This window comes from Canis lupus, chromosome 9 (genome assembly GCF_003254725.2).
Source record: "Canis lupus dingo isolate Sandy chromosome 9, ASM325472v2, whole genome shotgun sequence".
NCBI lineage: Eukaryota > Metazoa > Chordata > Mammalia > Carnivora > Canidae > Canis > Canis lupus.
In genome coordinates this window covers 51364242-51386534 of record NC_064251.1, presented here as the reverse complement: position 1 = coordinate 51386534, position 22293 = coordinate 51364242, and the positions used below count along the sequence as shown (strand labels likewise).

Here is a 22293-nt window from a genome sequence, read left to right as displayed (position 1 = left end):
ACTGGTTCTGAGCGGAGCCTCTGTTGCTGTCGGGGCACAGTGTGAGGCCTCAGGATGGCTGTCCGGACACAAACGGCCACGGGGTTCTCTGCCTCCAAGGGTTTGTCAGGTTGAAAAGTATAAATGTTTTCAGGTGCGTCAGCACAGAAGGGCTCACCAGCGGGTGCGCGGCTGTTCGTGGTTCTGTCACCAGGTCTGTTAGCTGGTCTAGGGGACAGGTCACCCTGCCAGCTTCTGTCTGATGGCCAGCGTTGGGCTTCCTCACACCCACAGTGGCAAGAAATAAAGCTCCCAAAGCGGCCACCGGCTCTCCTTTCCTGCTCATCGGCTGCCATGGGGGTCTTATCAAGTTGGGAGCTGGCTCACCTATGGCTCCCCGTCCCTGCAGGGATGGCCCGGGCCTCCAGGGCGAGCTGGCCCTTGAGCGTAACTTGCCCTGAGGGTGGGCCGCACAGCAGACTGAAGAGCTGGTCAGCCCCGGACAGAGTGGCCCCGCCGCATGTAGTTGGATTGGCTCGTTTGCTAATGTGAAACATTTGCTGAGCTGCTGTCTGTCAGGAACGGCACTCAGAAGGGGTCGAGAAGTTGGATTTTGGTCCAAGGAGGAGATAGGCTCATCCACAGACACTTAACAAAATAATGGGAGATAGAGCAAGATGGATGCACTTTGTATGAGAGCACTGGCGGTTGGTGGGGGGGTCCTGGATCACAGACTGGACTGGGGACCCCCCGAGGGCTTCCTGGAGGAAGTGTCCTATGCTCCAAGTCTGGCAGGGCCGAGGGGACAGCTTATCAGAGTAGAATCAGAGCATGCTCAGCAGCCAAAACATGGATGGCTGGAGTATAAAGTGTGAGTGATTTCCTTGCACTGGTTCTTGAGTGCTGTCGCTCTCCACTCACTCTGCTTCCTTACCACCTGGTAGGGAGGGTGTCCACATACAAGTTCTGCTTCCTAACACATGCACTACAGGCCGTGGGCACTGGGGATGCCCTGGGCTGACAAAGAGCACTTGGGGTTCCAGGTCACAGGCATGGCCATGGGCAACACCCCAGATTCTTGTACTAGCTGCATGAGAATCCCCTTTTGGGCAGTGACTCACCACGGGCCTCCCTGGCAAGTGTCCCTGGTGCTCACTAAAGGGTGGAAAGGTTGGGGCGTGATCACAGTAGGTCCTCCTAGCAGGTGTATCCCCATTCTGTGGGCCAGAAGGTAGAGGCCGAGGGCAGGGGCTCCTGGTGGTCCTGACCCCCGCTCCTCCCCACGAGGCTGTGTGTGCTGGGCCCTCCCTTCCATGTGCCTGACCTGCTTCCCTCCCATGCAGCGAGCATGACCTGGGGGAAGACATCTACGACTGTGTCCCGTGCGAAGATGAGGGGGACGACATCTATGAGGACATCATCAAGGTGGAGGTGCAGAAGCCCATGGTAAGCCCCCTACCCCGCAGTGCTGCCCCTGCACCGAAGGCTCTGAGCCACTGTGGGTAGGGTGGCTCCCTGGGACAGAGAGCTGCAGAGGCTGCACCCCAGTCCCCCTTCTTCTCCGTCCACGGGCCCAGCCCTCTGTGACACTGCTGCCTGAGAGACCCTCCTGGACGTGCTGCTATGTGGAATTCTCCGGAGGGTGTGCAGGATTCCAAGTCCTTCCTGCTTGGGGAGTCTGAAAATAGTGCCTGGGTGCTCAGACACATGGAGCACGCATCATTTTCCTCCTTTGTGCAGAGAGTAAGGAGACTGCCGTTGGCTCAATTAGCCAGCTGTGTGTCTTTTATGTGGCGAGGATATTTATTTCTGAGCCGGCGTTGGCTAATAATCTCTCGGACACCAGTTCGCTGCTGGGTGGGTTTATTGCCAGCAGCTGCCAGGCGGAGAGTGGGGGTCCTGTTGGGCTGGAATGTGGAGGAGGGGGCCCTGGCGGGGCAGGCCATGGCCACCCGGGTCCCCACGCTCCTGGGGGTCGGTCCAGACGCCACTTGCCAATGGTGGAGGCTTTTGATGCTTTTTGCTTTCATGGAAGAAATGGGAAGAGTTTCTCAAAAAGCTGAATTCAGTGTTTATCTTCAGTGTGGGAGTAATCAGCTGGTGGTGGAGAAACAAAGCTGGGACGACAGCTCCCCGGTGAGGCCTTTCAGAGAGGCCTTTCCCGCTCTGGTGGCACCTGCCCTCCACCGGCATCATGCCAGCAGAGGCAGAGAAACACGGCAGTGGTGCTCACAGTCCCCAGACTCTGCTCTTCTGAACAGAATGCATTTCTCATTTTGGCTTGGAAGGGCCTGAGGGGTCCCCACCGTTACCAGGGGTCTCTGTCTGTAACCCTGGGTCTGCCCAAGTCCAATTCTGCCCTTGCCCTGGGCAGCCTTGCAGCGGGGCAGCTCTGCCCCTGATCCTGCCCAGAAGGTCCCTAATGGGGCTGGAAGGCCAGGCTGTTGCACCGACAGAGATCCTCTGCTTCGCCTTCCTGGAGCTGTCCTTCCGGGTTTGGGGCCACCTCACTCCCTTTGAAGTTGAAGAACCCGCAGGTGAAGTGGGAGTAGTGGATGAAGGGGCCCGTGCAGATGTCTGGGGGATCCCTGGCCTCTGGGCTGGAGACGCCCCCGAGAGGCCCCAAGGGTGCCTGGCCTGCTGAGACCCCACCGTGGGCTGTCCCCCCCACCCCCCACCCCGGGCCTGCTGCTGTCCCTGGTCCTGAAGCTCACCCTGGCTGTTTGCAGGCCCTGCGGGGGCCGTGGGGGAATCAGGGGACCTCACACCTGCCCTGCCCGGCTCAGTCTCCCAACAATGCTCCATGCTGCTGCTCACAAGCCGCCCTGTGTATCTGGCAGGGTGGGCCTCCTGCCTCCTGCCTCCTGCCCGTCCTCTGGGATAAAACAGCTGGTTTTACTTCCTCCCTGGTCATGCCTGGAGCTGTCTGAACAGCCTCAGGGGAAGGTAGATGGAGACTTTTCCCAAGGAAGAGGGCGGCAGGTGGCACTCTCAGAGCCCACACATAAGGGAGACACTGGTGCTGTCCCTTCCCACGCAGCCAGGCTGGTGGTGCTCGGTGGGTGGACAGAGGGCTGTGATGTGATCCTGGGGCCGTTGGGTGCTGTGGCCCTGCCCTCCCAAGCACAGCCGGTGTAACCAGCTGACGCTGCTCATGTGATTTATGTGATTTATTCCTCCATGCTTTCAGATCAGGTACATGCAGGTAAGTGGCAGGTGGAGGGAGGCCCGGGGTCCATTCTGCCCGCATTAGCTTCCCCCACCTTTTAGCGAGCTCTCAGATCCCTTGGGAAAAGCCTGGGACCCTGTCCCCAGGGAGATGCTGTCAGGCCCCACATTAGTACATGGTTTTCGGGGGATCATGGGCGCCTGATGCCCCGCTGAGGCCCGAGAGTAGCAGTGTAGCTGCACCCAGGCTACAAGAGGCTGGGGAAGGAGCCCTGGGGGGCCTCTTGCTTGACCTTGGCTCCTGGGCAATGTGCCCCGTCGGGCATGTGTCTTTGGAACCCCGGGCCCCAGCGAACTCCAGCGGGGCCCTAGGGCGTTCTTTGGAGGAGGAGGATGGGTCGGCCGCTCAGTTGGCGGACATGGGTTGTCAGAGAGCTGGTCAGAGCCTTTCCCTGTGCACATAGTAGGCACTTTAAGCATGCCACACCTGCTGTCTACGCCAGAGGCGCTGGCTCCCGAGGGCCCCACGCCGGTCTGGTAAAATTCAGAAGAGGGCAGCAGGAGCCCAGACTCTAGAAGCTTCCGTGCCTCACTACTGCCTCAGTTCCCTCATCTGCAGAAGAGGAGGGAAGGGCTTGGGCCCCCTTCTGTCTCCTTTCCGGCCCTCCGTGTCACACCTGGTGACCCCACAGCCAGGCCTGGCTCACGTCTTATGTCCTTCCTTTAGAAAATGGGCATGTCTGAGGATGACAAAAGGAACTGCTGCTTACTGGAGATTCAGGAGACCGAGGCCAAGTACTACCGGACCCTGGAGGACATCGAGAAGGTGGGTGTAGGCCTCCACCCTCTCCTGGTGCTGCCAAGCACCCGTCACCCTTTGCTCCCCACACGGGCCAGTATCCTCATGGGCCTCATCCTCGCCCCCGGCCCCGCTGCCCACCCATTGGCCCTCTGTGTGGCAGGGACTGTCCTGAGCTTGTCCTTGTGGCTCCTTTTCACCCAAGCTGGGCATCAGCATGGCATCTGCTCCGGATTGCACTGGGCTAAGCTCCTTATGTATACTCCCTCCTGCAGGCTGGGCGCTAGGTTAAGCGCTTTGTGTGTATCTTCTCCCCTGAGGCTTTTGCTGCCCTCAGCTCCCCACTCTGTAAATTGAGGTAACAGCAGTACCACCCCTAGGTGGCTGTGAGTATCCTGCCCTGGGCCCCTAGTCAGCCCCAGTTGGGCCAGCCTGCAGAGCCCCCAGGGCAGACCCTGTGCTCCCCTGAATGGCTGGTCAATCCACTCTCCCGCCGGCTTCCTGAGCTCCTTGAGGACGACCCTGCTGTGGCCTCCCATGGACACTGGCTCAGTGACATTTTCCTGTGCGTATGGGATGAACATCCAATAATGCCTCAAGGTAGATCCTCCCTGGCTCTTCCTTGCTTCCAGCGTAGGGCCAAGTGTGGCCACGACTGTGCAGCCTCCAGCCAGGAGACCCAGGGGACGTGCTGGGCCCCGGTCTGGCCCAGGTTGCAGACCGACATTTCCCTGGCTCCTACCCCATGTGCCGCCCTTCCACCCTGCCGGCCGCTGGCCTTTCTGCCAACACTGCAGCACCATCTCTGCCACACGCCCTGGTGCTTGCCTTCCACCTGCCCCTCCCACTCCTGCCAGCCCCAGCTCCTGGGGCAGCTCCTTCCAGGGCCCTCGGGCCTCTAGCTTCTCCACACAGCTAGGGCCTGTGGCAGAATGCCAGTGGACTGCTGCGGTCTGTCTGCCCCTGGCCTTGTGGGCAGGGCTGAGGGTTCCGGGAGTCCGGGAGTGATGTGCAGTGGAGGTTCAGCAGCGAGTGAGTGGGCTTGACCAGGGCACGCAGCATGCCAAGCGCTTTCCAGGACAATCCCATTTTAACCCTCCCCTAACCGTTGAGGTGGGTGCAGCTACCCCTGTGTCACAGGTGAGGAAACCGAGTCACAGGCCAGCGCCAGCCCATGCGCAGTGCAGGGAAAACTGCTTGGCGCCATGCAGCCACCAGTACTTGTTCACCTGGAGAGCTCTCCTGCTGCGTATAGCAGGCAGCCAAGAAGAGGCCCGAGGGGCCAGCATCCTGTGGGGAGAGGGTGGCAGTCCTGCCCTGCTGGGCCTCTGGGGTACGACGTGATGCATCTCATCCAGGGCCAGGCCAGGGGCTCTGGTGGGACCACTCCCTGCCGCTGCAGGGCTCCCAGCGTTGGGGAGCACATCTTTGGACAGCAGGTTTAGGGCCGTACCTGGACTCAGGGATTTGAGTGTTGGGTGGGAAGTGTGGCCCCGTCCCCCCTCCCCTTGGGTGATGCACTCACGTCTCTGGCCTCAGTGTCCTAAAATGTCTCGAGTAGCTGCAGCAGCGCCCACCCAGGGTTGCAGTGCAGTTGGCGTCCAGCCTGTTGGGCAGCACGGAGCTTTGCCCACATGGGGGGTGTGGATGCTTAGCTGGCGTTTCCCAGCCCCGCACACTTGCCCGTGCAGTAGTCACCCTGCAGGACGAAGCCCGGGTCCCCCCGGAATAGACACCTTCTCCAGCAACGTGGCCCCGGTGGCGAGCCAGGCCACATAGCCGCCCCGCAGAGAGCCCCCGGCCCCCTGGCGAGGTCATCAGAGCCCCTCCCCTGGCACCCTCCAGGCGAGCTGACCGTGGGGTCTTGCCTGTTCCAGAACTACATGACCCCCCTGAGGCTGGTGCTGAGCCCGGCGGACATGGCAGCCATTTTCATCAACCTGGAGGTAAGGCCCCCGCTCAGCCCAGCAGGTGCAGGTTGCTCACTGCCGTTCCCGCCATGGGATCCTGGACGGCCGCGTCCCTGCTGGCTGCCTGGTTGGCTGGTGCCGTGGGGTGACGGAGAGAAGGGGGTGGGGTCTCAGCACTTGGGTCTTCGGGGGCAAGAGGACGAGGTTTCCATGAGCCGTCTGGGCCTGCTGTCCGTGGTCTGACATGCGTGCCCTAGAAGAGCTTTGAGGTCTCTGTCAGCGGCCAGAGACAGACGTGTCCCCTCCACCTCTTTGGGGGAGCCCCCTACCTGCTCTGCACATGTCTGTACACACACGCAGGATAGTGATGCCCCGTGAGGAGGTTTGCCTCGATGTGGTCGGCAGAGCGGCTCCATTAGCTACGACCGGGTGGGCTTCCTCCAAGAATGCCACCTCCTGCAGCCCCTTGTGAGTTCAAGGGGCAGGTGCTGGTCTCCTGCTGGAGGCTGGGCCAGACTGGGACATTCTCGTGCTCCGTGGTCCCCACCCGGGGTTTGTTGCGCTGCACATGGAGGCAGCACAGACGGCCGTGGACAGTGGAAGCCTGGGCCAGGGGCCATGGGGCCAGGGTGCTGCCTGCCGGGTGCCTGCTGCTCTGAAATGTGTGGAAACACCTACCCCCATGGAGAGACTCTGTACCCCAGCCCCCATACTGGGACAGAGAGTCCCTGTGCCCGCACACAGCAGGAAGGTAACAAGGATGCTGGGTGGAAACAGCCCCCTGGGGCTGTCACCATCCCATTCTGGCACCAGGGCCTGCCCCGGGTTGGCACCCCATGTCCCAACAGGCCTAGCAGGTCCCTTCAGGCGCCCAAGCCCCTCATGTAATTGCACCGGGAGCGAGGGACGCAGGAGTATGTGGCCCTCCCAACCTGGCACACCTGTTCATGTGCCGACTGCTTGTTCTTCCCAGGACCTAATCAAGGTGCATCACAGCTTCCTGCGGGCCATTGACGTGTCCATGATGGCGGGGGGCAGCACGCTGGCCAAAGTCTTCCTTGATTTCAAGGAAAGGTAAGTGGCGGGCCCACCTTGCCTGTCCCTCCCATCTGCAGGGCCTCAGGAGTGTCCTGGGGACAGGGCAGAACTGGCAGATTGAGGTTTACTCAGGTGTGCCTCTCGGGGTGAGGTCCCCTAGGCCCGGGGCCGAGCACCCTGGGAACCTCTGTCCTCACTTGTACACTGAGAGGGCTGCCCCCCCTCCCGCCATCACAGCCCGGACGGGTGACACCCCAGCAGGCCTCACGAGGGCTCCACCAGCTGCCTCTGCTTCTGCGCCCTGGGGGTCTCGGTAGCTGAAGGGCATTCTCACCAGTACCATGCACCTGCTGCGTGCCAGCCTCATGGGCATCCAGGTCCTGGGAGAGCCTGCCTCTCAGGCTCCAGACCGAGGTGGACGGTGGCACGTGGCAGTCCTGTAAAGACAGAACCCAAACCTGTCCCTGCAGGGCTGAGCACGGGACTTTCAGGGCTCTGAGCTCCCAGGTTTAAGGCCTCTTCCTGCTTACTTGTCTGTGTGTGTCACTGGGCCTTGACTTCCTAATCTGTCCTTAGGAACAAGGTGCCACCTGGTGTCATGGGGGTTGTGCCTATGCTGCCGACACGGTTTGCCTGTGTCCACTGAGGGGGCTCTGGTAGCTGGGCAGGCTAGGGGTGCCCTGCAGCAGTGGTGGGCACAGGCGCTTTGCCACTGTGACATAACCAGCCCCAGCCCCACGTGAAGAAGGTTGGTCCTGGATTCTTCTCTGATCGTGCCCTGACATCATCCAAGTCTCTGTGGCGTCAGGGCAAACGTCCAGGGAGCCCGAGGGGGCTAGATGCTACTCGTCAGGATCCGAGGCAGCCTGCCTCTCTCCACGGCATCCAGGTGGGCAGGCCGAGTCTAGACGCGCAGATGGCGCAGGCATCCCTACAACCAGAAATTCGCCTGCAGTAATCATGGCCCTGAATGCCACTCCTCTGGCCGTCCAGCCCCTCATCCAGAGCAAGTGTTGCCAATGTAGGAGAGTGACAGCTCATTCAGAAACCAACACGGAATCCTTTCTAAAAAAGAAGGATGTTGCTGTCAGGAGGCCTCCATGAATCTGTTAGGTCGTTTGCTGCCAGCCCCTCTATAACTCCAGTGGATGGATGGTTAAGAGCTGCCTTCTGTGCCCTGAAATGTCCTGCAGGAGCCCAGCTGGGGAAGGACTGGGATTCTGGAAGCTTCTAAGTAGGTGTGAGGGGCAGCTATCAGGATGGTCTGGCTGCCTGGCTCTTCACGGAGCCTGGGCAGCCGCATCTCTAAAGCCAGAGACAAAGTCAGATGATGTGAGGGCCCGACAGGATGCCCGGTGCCCCAGGAGCGCCAGAGGACAGTGGTCCAGCCACTGGAGTAGTGAGGCCCATGGGCGACGATGCCCTGCCTTCTGTACCGGGGGTGGGGGAGGTGGGCTCTGGAGAAGGCACTGGAAAGTTCTGTCCCAGTGGCTCTTCCGCCTGGCTTTCATCAGAGGCACCTGGGAGCTTGTGAAGAATCCCAGTTCTAGGGTCAGGGGAGGCCCAGCAGTGGCTGCCTGGGAGCTTGGGTCCCTCTTGTCCTCACCTGCGGGGAGACTGTCAGGTGACCATCTGCTCTGCTCACGTGCCCTCCTGGTCAGGCAGCCCTTCCTGGGGCCAGATACAGGCACCTTGGCCAACGAGCCCCTGAAGGGACTTCCACTCTGTGCTGTATGGCCCCAGGCTAGGCTCCCTGAGCCGCTTTTTAGGGGCCACAGGCTGGGCCCCCGGGTGGCACGAGGGGCTGGATTGTCCAGGCACTGGCGGCTGGGAGCCCGCTGGCCGGCCCCGGGGGTGGGGGACAGGCGGCTCCCTGACCCTCCTGCTCCCCAGCAATGTTATGCTCTCACTGCCTGCAAGCTCGTCCCAGGGAGCAGGGGAGCCACCTCGGGCTAGAGCCTTGCTCAGGGGGCCAGGCCCTTGACGGGGGTCCACTTGGGGAGGGGCCTGGCTGCATCTCATCAGAGTGCACGTGCCCAGTCCCTGCCGACTATCCCCATACCCGTCTTTGCTGCCCCTCCCCCTCCTCATTTCTGAGTCAGCACCTGCTGTCCTGAGGTTCATCTGCATACTGATTCCACAAGCATTTATAGAGTGCCTGCTGTGTACGGGACAGAAGCAGCTGTGCTCTCACTGGAAGGGGAGGGATGGGAAGCAAGTTCTCAGACCCAGGAGATGAGAGGAGGGGGTGCTGAGGACCAGGGTGGGAGGCAGCGAGCCCCACGGTGAGGGGAGCAGAAGCTGCTGGAAGGCTGCTGAGCGAAGCAGGAGCGGGACTGTTCGGGAGCTGGCGGAGGCCAGAGGAGCAGGTGTGAAGTGGGCCAAGAGGGGGTTACTTGAGGCGTGACTCAAGGCTTCTACGGGAGCCTAGAAGGCCAGGATGGGGATCTGATTTTTTTTTTTAAGATTTTATTTATTTATTCATGAGAGACACAGAGAGAGAGAGAGAGAGAGAGGGAGAGGCAGAGACACAGGCAGAGGGAGAAGCAGGCTCCATGCAGGGAGCCCGATGTGGGATTCGATCCCAGGACCCCGGGATCATTCCCTGGGCTGAAGGCAGGTGCCAAACCGCTGAGCCACCCAGGGATCCCCTAGATTTTTTTTTTTTAATGAGGGCAGGAGGAAGCCACTGAGGGATTCCTGTGGCACAATCCCAGCAGCTCCTCACGGATGGAGGAAGGAGTAGCACCCAAGTGTGGCATGACCAGTGCCAAGGGGCAGAAGACCATCACCTCCCTCTCTTTGGAGCTAATGCTTGCATTAACACAGCCTCAGTCCTCAGACAAGGCAGATGCTCCTCTTAGGCTTGACCTGAGGGGCCAAGTCCCCCACAGTGAGAAGTGGGACTTGGGAAAGGCCTGCCTTTTGCAGATGTGGATGTAACAGGTCACGTGGTTTTTATCTGTGGCTGGGGTTGGCCACGCTGGGTCGGTGGGTTAGGCCAGAGGACCCCCTGGGGCACCAGCCATGGGACCTATGTGGCCCAGCGAGGAGGCAGGGCTCCAGCTCTTAGGAGGAGCTCCCTGGGGCTTTGTACAAGGGCTTCCGGGAAGGGCAGCCATCAGAACAGGATCGGAGGCCAGTCCCTGCCCCAGGACCCCTGAGCATCCAGAGAAAGGCTCTGCCACCACCGAGCACTTTGTGCCTGTGCTTTCTGGGTGCTCGGGGTGCGGGGCTGGGTGTTGCTGCCCTTGGGTTGTGCCTCCCGCCTGCAGGCCCGGATCTCAGGGAAGCTGGGCGATCCCCGTGAATGCACGCAGGGAGAGAGCCCCCCTGAGCCCCCCAGAAGGGTCTGCGCAGCCACCTTGTCTGCCTGGGCTGCTGGGTCCCTGTGACCGGGAGATCCTTCCGGTCCTCTCCCAGATGGGGAAATCAGGGATCTGAGCAGCCATGGTCCTGGTTTGTCCCTGTGGCCTGCGGCCTGTGGCCTGAGTCCGGGACCTGCTCTGGCCCTGTCCCCACTGTGTCCCTCCACCCCTCAGGGAACCGTGAGACTTTGGCGTTCAAGGATGAGGAACAAAGTGATGCGGCCAGGACTAGCAGGTCGCCCCCCACCCCGACAGATGCATCAAGGCCCCCCGTAGCAGGCCCCCAGTTGCGTGTTCAAGAGGTCATGCAACATAGTCCTTGTAGTCACGCACCAGACTTGTGTCCATACCTACTGGCTGTGAGCGAGGGATCTGGATGCCAGTGGTGCTCGCTCAGAGGACAGAACAGGGCACGCATGCGTGCTGAGACGGCAGGAAGGCTTGTGTGGGGCAGGAACTCCGGACACACACTGTTGGGGGTGTCAGCACTGGGGTAGAGAGTGTCGGCATCCCAGCCTCTGCCCTCCTGCAGGCGGCAGCTAGGCCTGGGTCGCCACCTCACCGCCCTGCCCGGGGCCTGGTGGCTGAGGCAGCCTGCTGTTTCCAGGGTCCTCCGGAGGCCTTGAACCATGAATGAAGTCCCTGGGTGTGTGTTGCTTTCCTTCCACGCGGTGGATAATTTTTCTCATCAGCACAAGATGTTTGGGGTCACAATTGAGGCAGCTCTCACTTCCTCGATGCCCTCCTTCCATTGGCTGAGAAGGGCCCGTGCATGGCCCACGCTGCCTGCACGCGGTGGGCCTGGAGCATGTAGATGGCGGTGGGCGGCCTGGGCACTCTGCTGTCTCAGCGCTGGGGCCCAAGTCAGGCTGTGGGCAGGGAGGGCAGTGCTCCCTTAGGGACCTCTAGGGGAGGAGCCTCCCCGCCTCTCCCAAGTGGTGGCCCATCCCTCTAGCCCCCGCTTGGCGCTCACGCGGCTTCTCCCCTCCGTGTGCCCACGTTCTTTCCTTCTGTCCTCGGTGGACTGGGAGCCCACTCTCACCTGGCACCATCCCTTCCACATCCTTACTGTAGGGTAAGGTCTCTGTACCTGCAGAGACCCTGCTTCCAAATGCAGTCACATTCTGAGGGTCAGCACGCATGCATTTGGGGGTCACTGGTCACCCCAACGGGCTGTCTCTGGTTGGTCAGCTGGGCCCCTCTGCGGCTGCCCTCCCCTCTCAGGCCACCCACAGGGTCAGCAAGCGTGCACAAGGACTCAGTCCTGGGGTGGCCTGGGTCTCCAGCATGGAGGTCTGGAAGGCGGGTCTGGGGACCGCCCAGATGCACTTTGTGCCTGACCTTGCTGCTCCCATGCTGGGCGACCTTAGAAGTCATCACCCCTCAGAGCCTCAGGGTTGCTGTTCTAGAAGGTGGTGTTTGTGAGGACAGGCTGAGCTCAGGCATGAGTGCCTCCTGTGGCCCTGCCTCTGTATGTCCATCGAGCTTTGTTCTCTAACCTGCCTGCTGGGAACAGCGGTGTGTGGTCATGGCCACTCAGCTATGGGGAAAGCCTCTGAGCAGGCCAGGCCTCCAGGCTGGATGCAGGGATGTGAGGACAAATGAGCCCCATCCCTGGAGCACAGGGCTGGTGGGAGGGGTGGTGGCCCACTGCTGCCTCTTGCGTTGGACAGGCCTGTGCCTGGAGGCTTCCCACCTGTCTCCTTGCTTTGCTGTCTTGCCTCGCTGAACCAGGGGACACAGTTGGAAGGGGAAAGGACACAGAGTTGGAAACAACGGGGCAGGGTTTTGAAGGATGAGTAGAAGTTGGCTGGCCAGAGACAGGTGCAACTGCAGCGTTGGGTTTGGGGCAGGGAGTGTGCTGTGAGGAAAGCAGAGTTCGAACCCACTATGCATACACCTTGCCTGCCAGAAACCTGAAGACTGGGACTGATTGCTCCTCCCTTTATAAGTGGGTGAAGGAAGGGTCATGATGCTGTGTGTGAGGCACTAGGCAGGAGTGCTTCCTGTAGGTGGCGAGTGCGGCCATCATGCTTGTTGCAGCCTGCATCGTCCCCTGTGTGAGCCTCCCGGGGCTGACTCGGCAGCCAGGTGACTAGATTTTCAAAGATAAAGCATCAGTGTAGTGACCCAAGGCTGGAGAGCCCTGAACTCCTGGTGCCAGGGGGCCCCAGTCTGTGAAGTCGGCTGTGGGGGTCGGTCGTGTCCTGTTAAAGGGTGTTAGCCGCAGGAGAGAGGCGCACCCTCAGCACCCCCAGCACCTCCTGGGTGTGGAGCAGGGCATTGGGGCTGATGTCACCCTGCCCCGAGAGAAGGGTGGCTTGGGACCCAGGCAGAGCGTCCGTGTCATGTGGAAGCAACGAGAGCTGACCCCCGGGGACCCCACCCCTGAAACGTTGGCAGGGGGGCCACCAACCCAGGCAAGCGCAGAGCCAGGATGGACCTCTGTGCTCAGCTCCTGCAGGAGGGAGTCTGAGCCTCCCTAGGGTCCCCCAGCCCTGGGGCAGCGGGGGCTTCTCTCCTGGCCGGTGCTGGCCTTTCCATGGGCAGGATGGGGGTGGCGCTGAGAACCCCATTCCAAAGCCGGTCCTGACCTGAAGCAGAGCCAAAGAAGGGGGAGCTCTGTGGGTTCGGGAAGAGTAGGGGAGCCCCTGTCCCAGGGGAGAAGGCCGCCACATGGTAAGAGCAGACCCATGGAGCCCGTTAACGAGTGAAGAGCTGTCAGGGGGACAGACCCATTTGTTGTGCACCTGCTGTGCCTTCGCGGGGAACTAAGGGAGACCCCCGGAGGCCCCGTGTCTCATGAAGCCGTGTGCACGCATGCTCCCCGTCCAGGCTCCTGATCTATGGGGAGTACTGCAGCCACATGGAGCACGCCCAGAACACACTCAACCAGCTCCTCGCCAGCCGGGAGGACTTCCGACAGAAAGTCGAGGTAATGGGGGGTTCCCGGCTGGTCCCCCCACCATCCCTGTGTCCTCAGGGCTATCGTGCATGGGTCCCCTGCTTGCCCACTTTGTGGGAAGGTGGATGGGAGGGTACTGACGGGACGGTTTCTGTAGATGTCTGCCTGTGTGATTTTTCTCCTTTTGGAGTAGAGGGTTGGGGGGAGGGAAGCAGGTGGAGGTCACCATCCCAGGCCTGAGTCCCCCAGGTGCAGCAGATGCAGACCCCTTGGGACACATCCAGCTTAGCAAGGGGCTGGGTCTGACCCCTGACCCTGGCCTATGAAGACTCCAGGGGGACCCCAGGGGACAGAGGTTTGCTGGAAGCCAAGGAGCCTCCCTCCCATCACCGTCCCCACCCCAGGGTCAGGTCAGGGCCAGGTCTCTGGCATTTGTCCAGTTGCCCGTGTGGGACCCATTCTTCATCCCCCTTGTCGGGGACAACTGAGCTGCTTCCCGAGGCTGCTTTTGGCCAGTCAAACCCTTTCCAGAGTGAATCATGGGGTAGGGTCTGCTCTGGCCTTGCTGGGGGGCGTGTCCCTTGGAGACGCACGATGCCCCCGTGTGTCCACGAAGTCAGTGGGGGAACCCCTGGTTCCTGACGGTGGCCCTGTCGTGGTGTGAGCTGGTGTCCCAAGGGTCCCCAGGCAGGCCCGGTCAGCACCAAGCCAGGGGTGGCTCAGAATCCTAGAGCCCTTGAGTGCCCACTGCAGACCCCTGAGGCTACCCCTGCCACCTGCAGTTAAGCCCACACCTCTGCACACACCTGGTTTAGGAAGGGTCTGTGGGGAGCCAGGCCACGGAAGGACCGGACCCCTGGACCCCAGTTCAGGGCTGTGGTCTGCCCCACCCCCCCCACCCTGGCTGGGGGATGAGAGTGTTGGAGTCCAGTGCTCCCGGTGAGGTTCTCCATCCCCTGGCCGCTCCCCTGTTGCCCAGGAATGCACACTGAAGGTCCAGGATGGAAAGTTCAAGCTTCAAGACCTGCTCGTGGTCCCCATGCAGAGGGTGCTCAAATACCACCTCCTTCTGAAGGTGAGGTTGTGTGTGTGCTCCGTGGTGCTACTGGGGAATGGGAGTGGGGCTTGGCTGCCTCCAGGGGCAGGAGTGGGACCTGGATGTCCCCCGTGAGACACAAGCAAGCAGCTCTGCATTTGCAGCCTGCGTGGCGTACTTTAGGAACGTTTGTCACAGTAAACGTACAAGGAGAAATGGGGATCGAAATCTGTAAGAGCCAAAAAATTGAGAGATGGAGACATGTCTTCAGGGCGCCCAGGGGGTTCCATCAGTGAAGCACCTGCCTTCCACTGAGGTCATGGTCCCCGGATCCTGGATCGAGCCTCGTGTTGGGCTCCCTGGTCAGCGGGGAGCCTGCCTCTCCCTCTCCCTCTGCCTCTCCTGCATGTTTGCTGTCTGTCAAATAAGTAAATAAAAAATTTAAAAAGGAAAGAAACCTGTCCTTAGACCAGGAGTAAGAGATGGCCTGTAGTCGATCACTGAGCCTGGTCTCTGAGCTGCCTGGTAGCCCGGTAGAAATGGAAATATCCTTCTGGGCGGACAGATGTCGGAAAGAGATGTGGCTCCTGCACAGCATGAGGCTCCTGCGTGAATCAGCCAGTCACCTGTTAGCCTGGTGCCTTGGTTTGGGCTGCATGTTGAAGTCCTCCCCATCACCCGCAAGACTTGGGGGGCCCCCGTCTCGAAGCTGTGTGTCACCTGGATGAGGGCTGTCTGTCTGTCTGGCTGTGTGTCTGGGTTGGGCAGTCGAGCCAGAGCCTGGGCCGGAGGGTGACTCTGTGCCCACGTCCTGTGCCCAGTGGGAGTGAGGTCGCAGGCCAGCACTTCCAAACGGTGACCCTGTGACTCCTCTCTCACACGTGCAGGAACTCCTGAGCCATTCCACTGACCGGCCCGAGAGGCAGCAGCTTAAAGAAGCGCTGGAAGCCATGCAGGTGGGTAAATCAAGGCAGGGGAGGGGCCAACTGTGTGTGCTTTGACTGGATTTGGGCCCGCTGACAAGCCTCGTTCTGTGACCACAGATGCAGTTTTCCTGGGAATACAACAGGCTGAGCAGGGGCGGGGGGAGGGGGCGGGGGGAGCCACCCCAGGGCGGAGAGGATGGGCTGAGGGGGCTTCCGGCACCCAAGGGTCCAGATCCCTGACCTTGCCTGTTTCCCTGGGCCTCCCTCCCTCCTGCTCTCTGGACCATCCTCCAGGGCTCTCGCCAGTTCCCAGGCACTGGACTCAGTCTGGGCCGTCTGGCCCTGTACTGCCCACTGCCAAGGCCTACGGCTTTGGCTCCTAAAATGCCCTCCCTACCCAGCCACATGTCCTCCTCTCCCCTCCTCCCCATGTCCATTGGAAGCCCACCCTGCAGGTAGGACCCAGAAGGAGAGCTCAGCTCATGCCCTCCTGTTGCTCTAAAGCCTTCTGTGGCTCCCCATTGCCCCCCCGAGTCAGGCTCAGGCTCCTTGTCCCAGCACACAGGCCTCCACCAACGCCTGTGCCTGGCTTCGCAGCTGTGTTTGTCCCTAATGCCCTAACTTCCAGGCAGGCTTGGCCACCTCTGGGCTCCCATATGTGCTCCATCCTTCCCTGTCTGTGCTGGCTCAGGCTGGACGTCCTCCTGGTCACCTGGCTGTGTCCCACACATGCTCGGTCTTTGCCAGGTGACCTTTCCTAGGAGAGTTGCCCCCTGCCCCCACAGTTCTGACCCTCGGAGACAGCTGTGCTTGGATAATGCTGCCACCCCTTGGGTGCCCGTCGCTCCCTGATCTTGGTCACCCATGTCCCCAGCCCAGCTCAGTGCCCAGCACAGGGTGGGTCCCCTCAGCACTGCAGCTGGGTGGGGGGAGACAGTGTCCCCAGCACCTCCAGGGGGAGTGCTGACCTCTGCACCCTCTTGGATAAGCTCCTTCCATCTCTCCTGCTGGGAGATGGACCCAGTGGGGTCTCCAGAACCCGGCTTGGGGTCTCCGGTACCCAGTGCTGGCTGTCTAGATCGCCACAGGCACCGCCCCCTGGTGGCCGGTGGGAGGGCAGTGGCACATGGACCGCAGGGCTGGACGGCAGGCTCACCCCGCCCTGCGTGGCCCCTCAGGAATGGGGGACCTGCCTGCCGGATGCCCTCCTCCCCGAAGCCAAGAAGCAGGCTGGTCAAGTCTGGCTGGCGGTTTTCTTCTAGTCCAGTGGTCAAGTCTGGCTGGCGGTTTTCTTCTACTCCAGTCTAGAAGGGGTGACCAAGTGGGCAGCAAGAAGCTCTTTTAGGAGCTTGGGTTCTTGCCCACCACCACGTGCCGTTAGGGGTTGGTTTCACTTTCTGTGCCTCCGTTTACTTATGTGTCAGGGGGTTTTGGAGGCCTGCCCACTGTGCTGGCTGGTGGCAGGTGCTCTGAATGTGGATGGGGGTGGGGACCATCCTGCTGAGCCCTCCCCACCTCCATTGTTTTCAGGACTTAGCAATGTACATAAACGAAGTTAAACGGGACAAGGAGACCCTGAAGAAAATCAGCGAATTTCAGAGTTCTATAGAAAACTTGGTAAGTGTGGCTGGTTCCTATAGGGTGGAGGTTATGACCATATATACACATCTTAGAAATTACTTTCACCGTCTTGATATTCCATAAGCAGGCGGGTGAACCTGCTCCGTCTGGGTCTGGGAAGCAGGTGTAGACATGCACAGAGGTGGCCTGCTCCCCAAGGGGCAGGGTCTGGGAATGGTATTGACCCCCCTCCCACTTCCCACCCCCGGCCTGGACTGAGGACCCAAGGCTGTAGCTTCCCGGGGCGCCCCAAGACTCCTTGCCCACCCTCGGCTTGCTGTCCCCAAGAGGGGCAGTGGAGAGGGTTTGGCCCTTGGCAGGGCTGACACCTCACAGGACCCTCTCCTCGGCCTGGTTCCTCAGAGGCTCAGCCTTGGGGCTTTGGATGAGCCACTGAGTCCTGCCGGGAAGATGACATGGGCCATCCCAGAAAGCAGACGCTTCCTTGTCTGCCAACCTCTAGCAACTTCTCGAGAGATCTGCTAAATGTTTAAATCAGGCTTTCTGTACCTCGACACTGTTGACCTTTGGAGCTGGGCCATTCCCTGTGGTGGGGTCCGTTCTGTGTGTTATAGGGTAATGAGCATCCTTGTCAGTGCACCCTGCACTCGGGGGTCCCCAACATTGCCAGATGCCCCCTGCATGCAGAGTTACCCTGGCTGAAAACCACTGGTTTATCCATAGATACTCTCACTGTCTGGCCCTTGAACTGGGAAGAGTCTGAGCAAGTCTCTTAGGGGCAAATTGACGCAGAAGCCATGGTGCTCAGGTTGACACCAGGTGCCCAGGTGTCCATTCCTCACCCACCAGAGTCAGAAGAGTCCAAGGCGGATACCTTTATGAACGTGTGGCAGGAGAATGTTCCTGATGCATCGTCAAGTAAAGAAAAAAATTGCCAAACAGCATTACAACGCAACCCCATTTTTCTTTTCAGGAAGAGATAGAAATGCCTGAGTGCAGAGGTGCCCCAGCCCACTGGCCCTGGCGTTCATGCCTGGCAGGGGTTCTGGGGCTGGTAGGTTTTCCCCTGTGATAGATCCTTAATGCTTTCTAATAAGGGCTATAGGATGCAAGTTTTTTTTTTTAAGTTTTTATGTATGAATAATCATATTTCTTAAATAACAAAAAGAAGACCGTGGTGGCAGGCAGGGGTGGAGTGATCCTGTGGGCAGGATCCTGTGGGCTGGGCCTGTGCTCAGCCCACCAGAAGCGCGTAGCTGAGCAGAGTGCTCGTCCCATGTGTGTGGTGTGACTCCCGGGCTGTGCTCTCGGCCTGGGCCCAGCAGCTCCTGCAAAAAAATTCAGAAAACTCAGAAGCCACTGAGAACCATCCAATTGTGGCGCTATGGGCCCGGCTCCGTGAATGTGCTGGAACGTTTCCTCCTCCCTTCCCCTGTCCGGGTAGGCCCTTCCTTTGCCAGCCACGCAGGGGACGTGTCAAGATGCACCCTCTCTGAATCAGGGCAGAGCAGAGGGACAGGCCAAACGGAAAATGAAATCTCAGCAGACCCTAGAGGGGTTTGCCTGCAAGCTTCCTCCCGTGGAGGACGCCCCGCTGGCAGGCTCCCTTGCCCCGCCTGCCCTCCCCGCCCTCCGGCTGATAGGCGCCGTTTGTTCTTGGGCTTGGTTTCCCAGGGTTGAGCGTCTGGCCCTTCCTACCAGGGCTCTGCTCTGGGCTCCACACAACAGCAGCCTGTCGCTGTCACCCGCGCCATCAATGGCTCCTTGTTGCCGCAGCGCTAAAGGGAGTGCTCGGCGAGGCTGGGGCAGGGCCCACTCCCCCCGCGCCCTGTCCTACCCCGACCTGCGGCCCCGGCCAGCAGCCACGACACCCTTCACCCCGTTCTGCCATCTGTGTCCACGGCCAGCAGGCCCGCCACCCTTCCATTCCCTGCAGGTGTGGGGCAGGCGGAGCTCCGCTCGAAGAGGGGGGCTCATGGGCTTGCCCTTTCTTTCCAGCAAGTAAAACTGGAGGAATATGGGAGGCCGAAGATCGATGGGGAACTGAAGGTCCGGTCCATAGTCAACCACACCAAGCAAGATAGGTGAGTGGACGGGCGGCCCCAGGCTGGGTGTGGCCCTTTGTCACCGGGCACCTGCTCCCCTTCCGCCTGGGAGCAGATTTTCCCAGGAGAGAGCTGCTGGCCCGCCCTGTGCTCTTTGGCTTCACTTGCTGCCTTCCTATCGGTGAGGCCACCCATGCCACATCGACCTGTGGCTGTCCTGCCCGTGGCGGGCACTGGGTGTGGCTGGGGGCCAGCCAGAAGCCCTGGCCTGCGAGCTCCTGGGCTCCCCGGAGCCAGCAGAGACAAGGCAGCCACCTGAGCTGTTGGCCGTGTGCCTGCAGGGGAGCGCAGGTGACGAGGAAGGCTCCAGATGAGCCAGCATGGCCCCTGCCTGTCAGAGTCCTCCATGTGCACCTACACTGGGCAAGGCCTGGGCCTGTGGCTAGGGTCACGGTAGATATAGGGGTCCTGCCCCTACAGGGCTCCTGGTCTAGTGGGGGCTGGAGCATGGAGGCCTGAGGAGCCCATGTGAGTCTTGAGCCATGGAAGATGGGTAGCCAAAGAGGGCTTCCTGGAGGAATTATATGGAGCAGCTGAGACCTGTTGGGGCAGAGGGTCAGAGTTGGCCCCTGAGCCAGGCAGAGGGGTGGGCTCAGCTTGGAGAGGGAGCAGCCGGCCTGCTGCCCGCCCCAGACACTCGCTGGCGGTCTCGGGGCCTCAGAGCACAGGGCCGTGGCTGTGCTGATAGGCCCCCCGCCCACACTGCTGGCCCAGGTACCTGTTCCTGTTCGACAAGGTGGTCATTGTCTGCAAGAGGAGAGGCTACAGCTATGAGCTCAAGGAAGTTATTGAGCTGCTCTTCCACAAGATGACCGATGACCCAATGAACAACAAGGACGTCAAGAAGGTGGGCCCTGGGCTGCCTGGTGGTGATGGCAGGGCCTTCTGGGGCTGAGGGAGGAGCCGTGGGGGTGCCCTGGGAACCCTGGGAGCCGGCATGGACATCAGCACCGGCCCCCACAGTGTGGCTCTGCAGTGTGAACAGGGCTTCCCATCCATCACCTCCTGTCACTCTATGCCAAGCCCAGCACTTCCTGGGCCCTTTGTGAGTCTTCCCTGAGGGTGGGCACCACTGGGATCACAGCCCCTGATGAGGGGCCTGCAGAGGGGCCTGGAGAGAGCCAGACCTCTGACCATGGCGGCCTGACTTCAGCCCTCACTGCCCCTGCAGGGGGAGGCCTGCCTGTGGGGGATTAGACAGTGATGTCCAGCCGGGACTAGGGCCGTGGGAGGGCGGGGCTAGAGATGCTGGGGCGGGGCCAGGGCCTCTAGGCGCGGGTTGGTGGGCGGCGGGGATCGTGGATGCTGCCACCCCCTCCTCTGGTTCAGTCCTGCTTCAGCAGAGGCTTCTGCAGCCCAGTGCTTAAGCACCTACTCTATGCACCCCTGGCTAGATTTGGGGGCCGGGAGCCCATATGATGTGAATCCCAGGCTCTGGACTTCAGAGTTTGGAATGTAGAATGTGGTACCACCTGGAAGAGCTACTTGGGGGTGAGCCACTCAAGCCCGCCCCATATCTGAAACAGCTCCCGAGGCTTGGGGCTGAGGGCACAGCCCCAGGGTCCCAGCCCTTGCACCTCTCCACTGGGAGGCAGAGCCCTGTCCCTGGCAGAGGCGGGTCCTGGGCTGTGACACCTGGTGCAGGGCCAGGCTGAGTCTCTTAATGATCTGTCTCCCCTTTTGCTCCCCTCTCCTCATGCCTTCTAGTCTCATGGGAAAATGGTAAGCACCTGAGTCCTGCTCCCTTGCCTTCCTGTCCTAAGGGCCCAGCTGGCCCTTTCCTTTCTGAGCCTGAGGCCTCCCTCCTGCCTCCCTCCCCCCCTTCTCTCCTCCCTCTCCCTCCCTCTTTCCTCCTCCTCCATCTCTCCTCCCCTCCCTCCCTCCCCATCCCTCCCTCCTCCCTCATTTTGTCCTCTCTCTCCTTCCTTCCTTTTCTCCTTCCGTCTCCCTCCCTCCCTCCCTTCCCTCCCTCCGCCCTACCCTCCTTTCCATCCCCCTTTCCCTCCCTCCTTCCTCCCTCATTTCCTCCTCTCTCCCTCCCTCCTTCCTTTCTCCCTACATCTTTTCCAACACAAATGGGCTCAGACTTTCCACACTCTTCTTCCCGGGCCCCCTAGAAAGCCCCTAGAGATGGCCAGTCCTGGCGGGTGCTCGGGGCAACTGTGGGCTGGCTCTGCTGTAGACTCCCCCAGCCCATGGCCTTCTCTGGCCTTTGGTTTGGGTTGGTTTCTGTTGTTTTACTTCAGAGCAGTGAGTGTTTTAGTCTCACGTTCAGGAACTGAAAGTGGGTAGCCTATGTCCTGGAGGGACCCTGGCCAGTTCTAGGTCCCTGGGGACCCAGCTCAAGCATTAGAACCAGCCCTGGCTGAGCCTGCAGAGAGTTCAGTTGAGGGCACAGCTAGGCGCGGGTGGAGAGGTGCCTGGGACATGTTAGAGGGGTGCACACACACATACATATGTGCACACAGGCGCAGATGAGCAAGTCCTTTACACCTGCACACGTGGTCCTTGTGCCTGAGGCCAGGCCAGCTGTAAGCCTGTCCCCTTCTCCTCCCACAGTGGTCCTACGGTTTCTATTTAATTCATCTTCAAGGAAAGCAGGGTTTCCAGTTTTTCTGCAAGACAGAAGACATGAAGCGGAAGTGGATGGAGCAGTTTGAGATGGCCATGTGAGTTTGGGGCTGGCAGCAGCGTGGGGGCCATAGGAGCCCCTCAGCCAGGGGCGATTTCAAAAACCCAGAGACTAAGACAGTGCACTGTCTGTTGAGATATTCAATCTCACGCTTGCATGCGGTGAAACCCCTAAGGGCACACTGGCTGTGTTGTGACAAATCCTACACCTGCCTACAAACCCTTGTCAGCGGTTGAGCATCTGCCCCGGCGTGATCCCGGTGTCCTGGGATCGATTCCTGCATCGGACTCCCCTCAGGGAGCCTGCTTCTCTCTCTGCCTCTGTGTGTCTCTCATGAATAAATAAATAAAATCTTAAAAAAAAAAAAAGACATTGCCCCTTACCATCCTACCAGCAAGCTCTCGTGCTGGCAGGGCCCACCTGTAAAGCCCCCACTCAGGGCCTCAGGGCAGATACAGGCTGTGAGTCCCAGCCTCCTGACCTGCCCGGCCTGCTCCGCAGCCTGGCTGGCCCCCAGACAGACCCTGCTTCAGGGCAGCTCATGGAGTCTGGGCGTCTTTCCGACAGGTCAAACATCAAGCCAGACAAAGCCAACGCCAACCACCACAGTTTCCAGATGTACACATTTGACAAAACCACCAACTGCAAAGCCTGCAGGATGTTCCTCAGGTGAGGAGGCCCCTGCCCCTGCCCCTACCCACCTACCCTCAGGGGAGCCTGATGCTACATCTGCCCATGTCCCCCTCGCCCTGACCCTGACCCCGCCCCCACCCAGGCTGGCACTGTGCTGGGCCCAGAGGGACTGGGGAGTGTCCCTTCAGTGTCAGACCATCTGGGTCCACGGGT

General features: G+C 60.6%; 1 protein-coding gene across 8 annotated transcripts in view; it reads left to right on the top strand.

The window, feature by feature from the left end:
• Positions 1–22293, top strand: part of VAV2 (vav guanine nucleotide exchange factor 2) — a 168385-nt gene that overhangs the window by 117335 nt on the left and 28757 nt on the right. For 6 of the 8 annotated variants that reach the window (XM_049114367.1, XM_049114366.1, XM_049114369.1 and 3 more), the window contains 12 exons: positions 1323–1425; positions 3875–3973; positions 5824–5892; positions 6830–6930; positions 13098–13197; positions 14147–14242; positions 15091–15159; positions 16660–16746; positions 18709–18794; positions 19530–19662; positions 21375–21484; positions 22015–22116. In XM_049114367.1, the coding sequence (XP_048970324.1) occupies positions 1323–1425; positions 3875–3973; positions 5824–5892; positions 6830–6930; positions 13098–13197; positions 14147–14242; positions 15091–15159; positions 16660–16746; positions 18709–18794; positions 19530–19662; positions 21375–21484; positions 22015–22116 (1155 nt within the window). Of the gene's footprint in view, positions 1–1322; positions 1426–3169; positions 3185–3874; positions 3974–5823; positions 5893–6829; positions 6931–13097; positions 13198–14146; positions 14243–15090; positions 15160–16659; positions 16747–18708; positions 18795–19529; positions 19663–21374; positions 21485–22014; positions 22117–22293 lie in introns of all 8 variants that reach the window. The other 2 variants (XM_049114365.1, XM_025475682.3) reach the window with 1 other exon arrangement.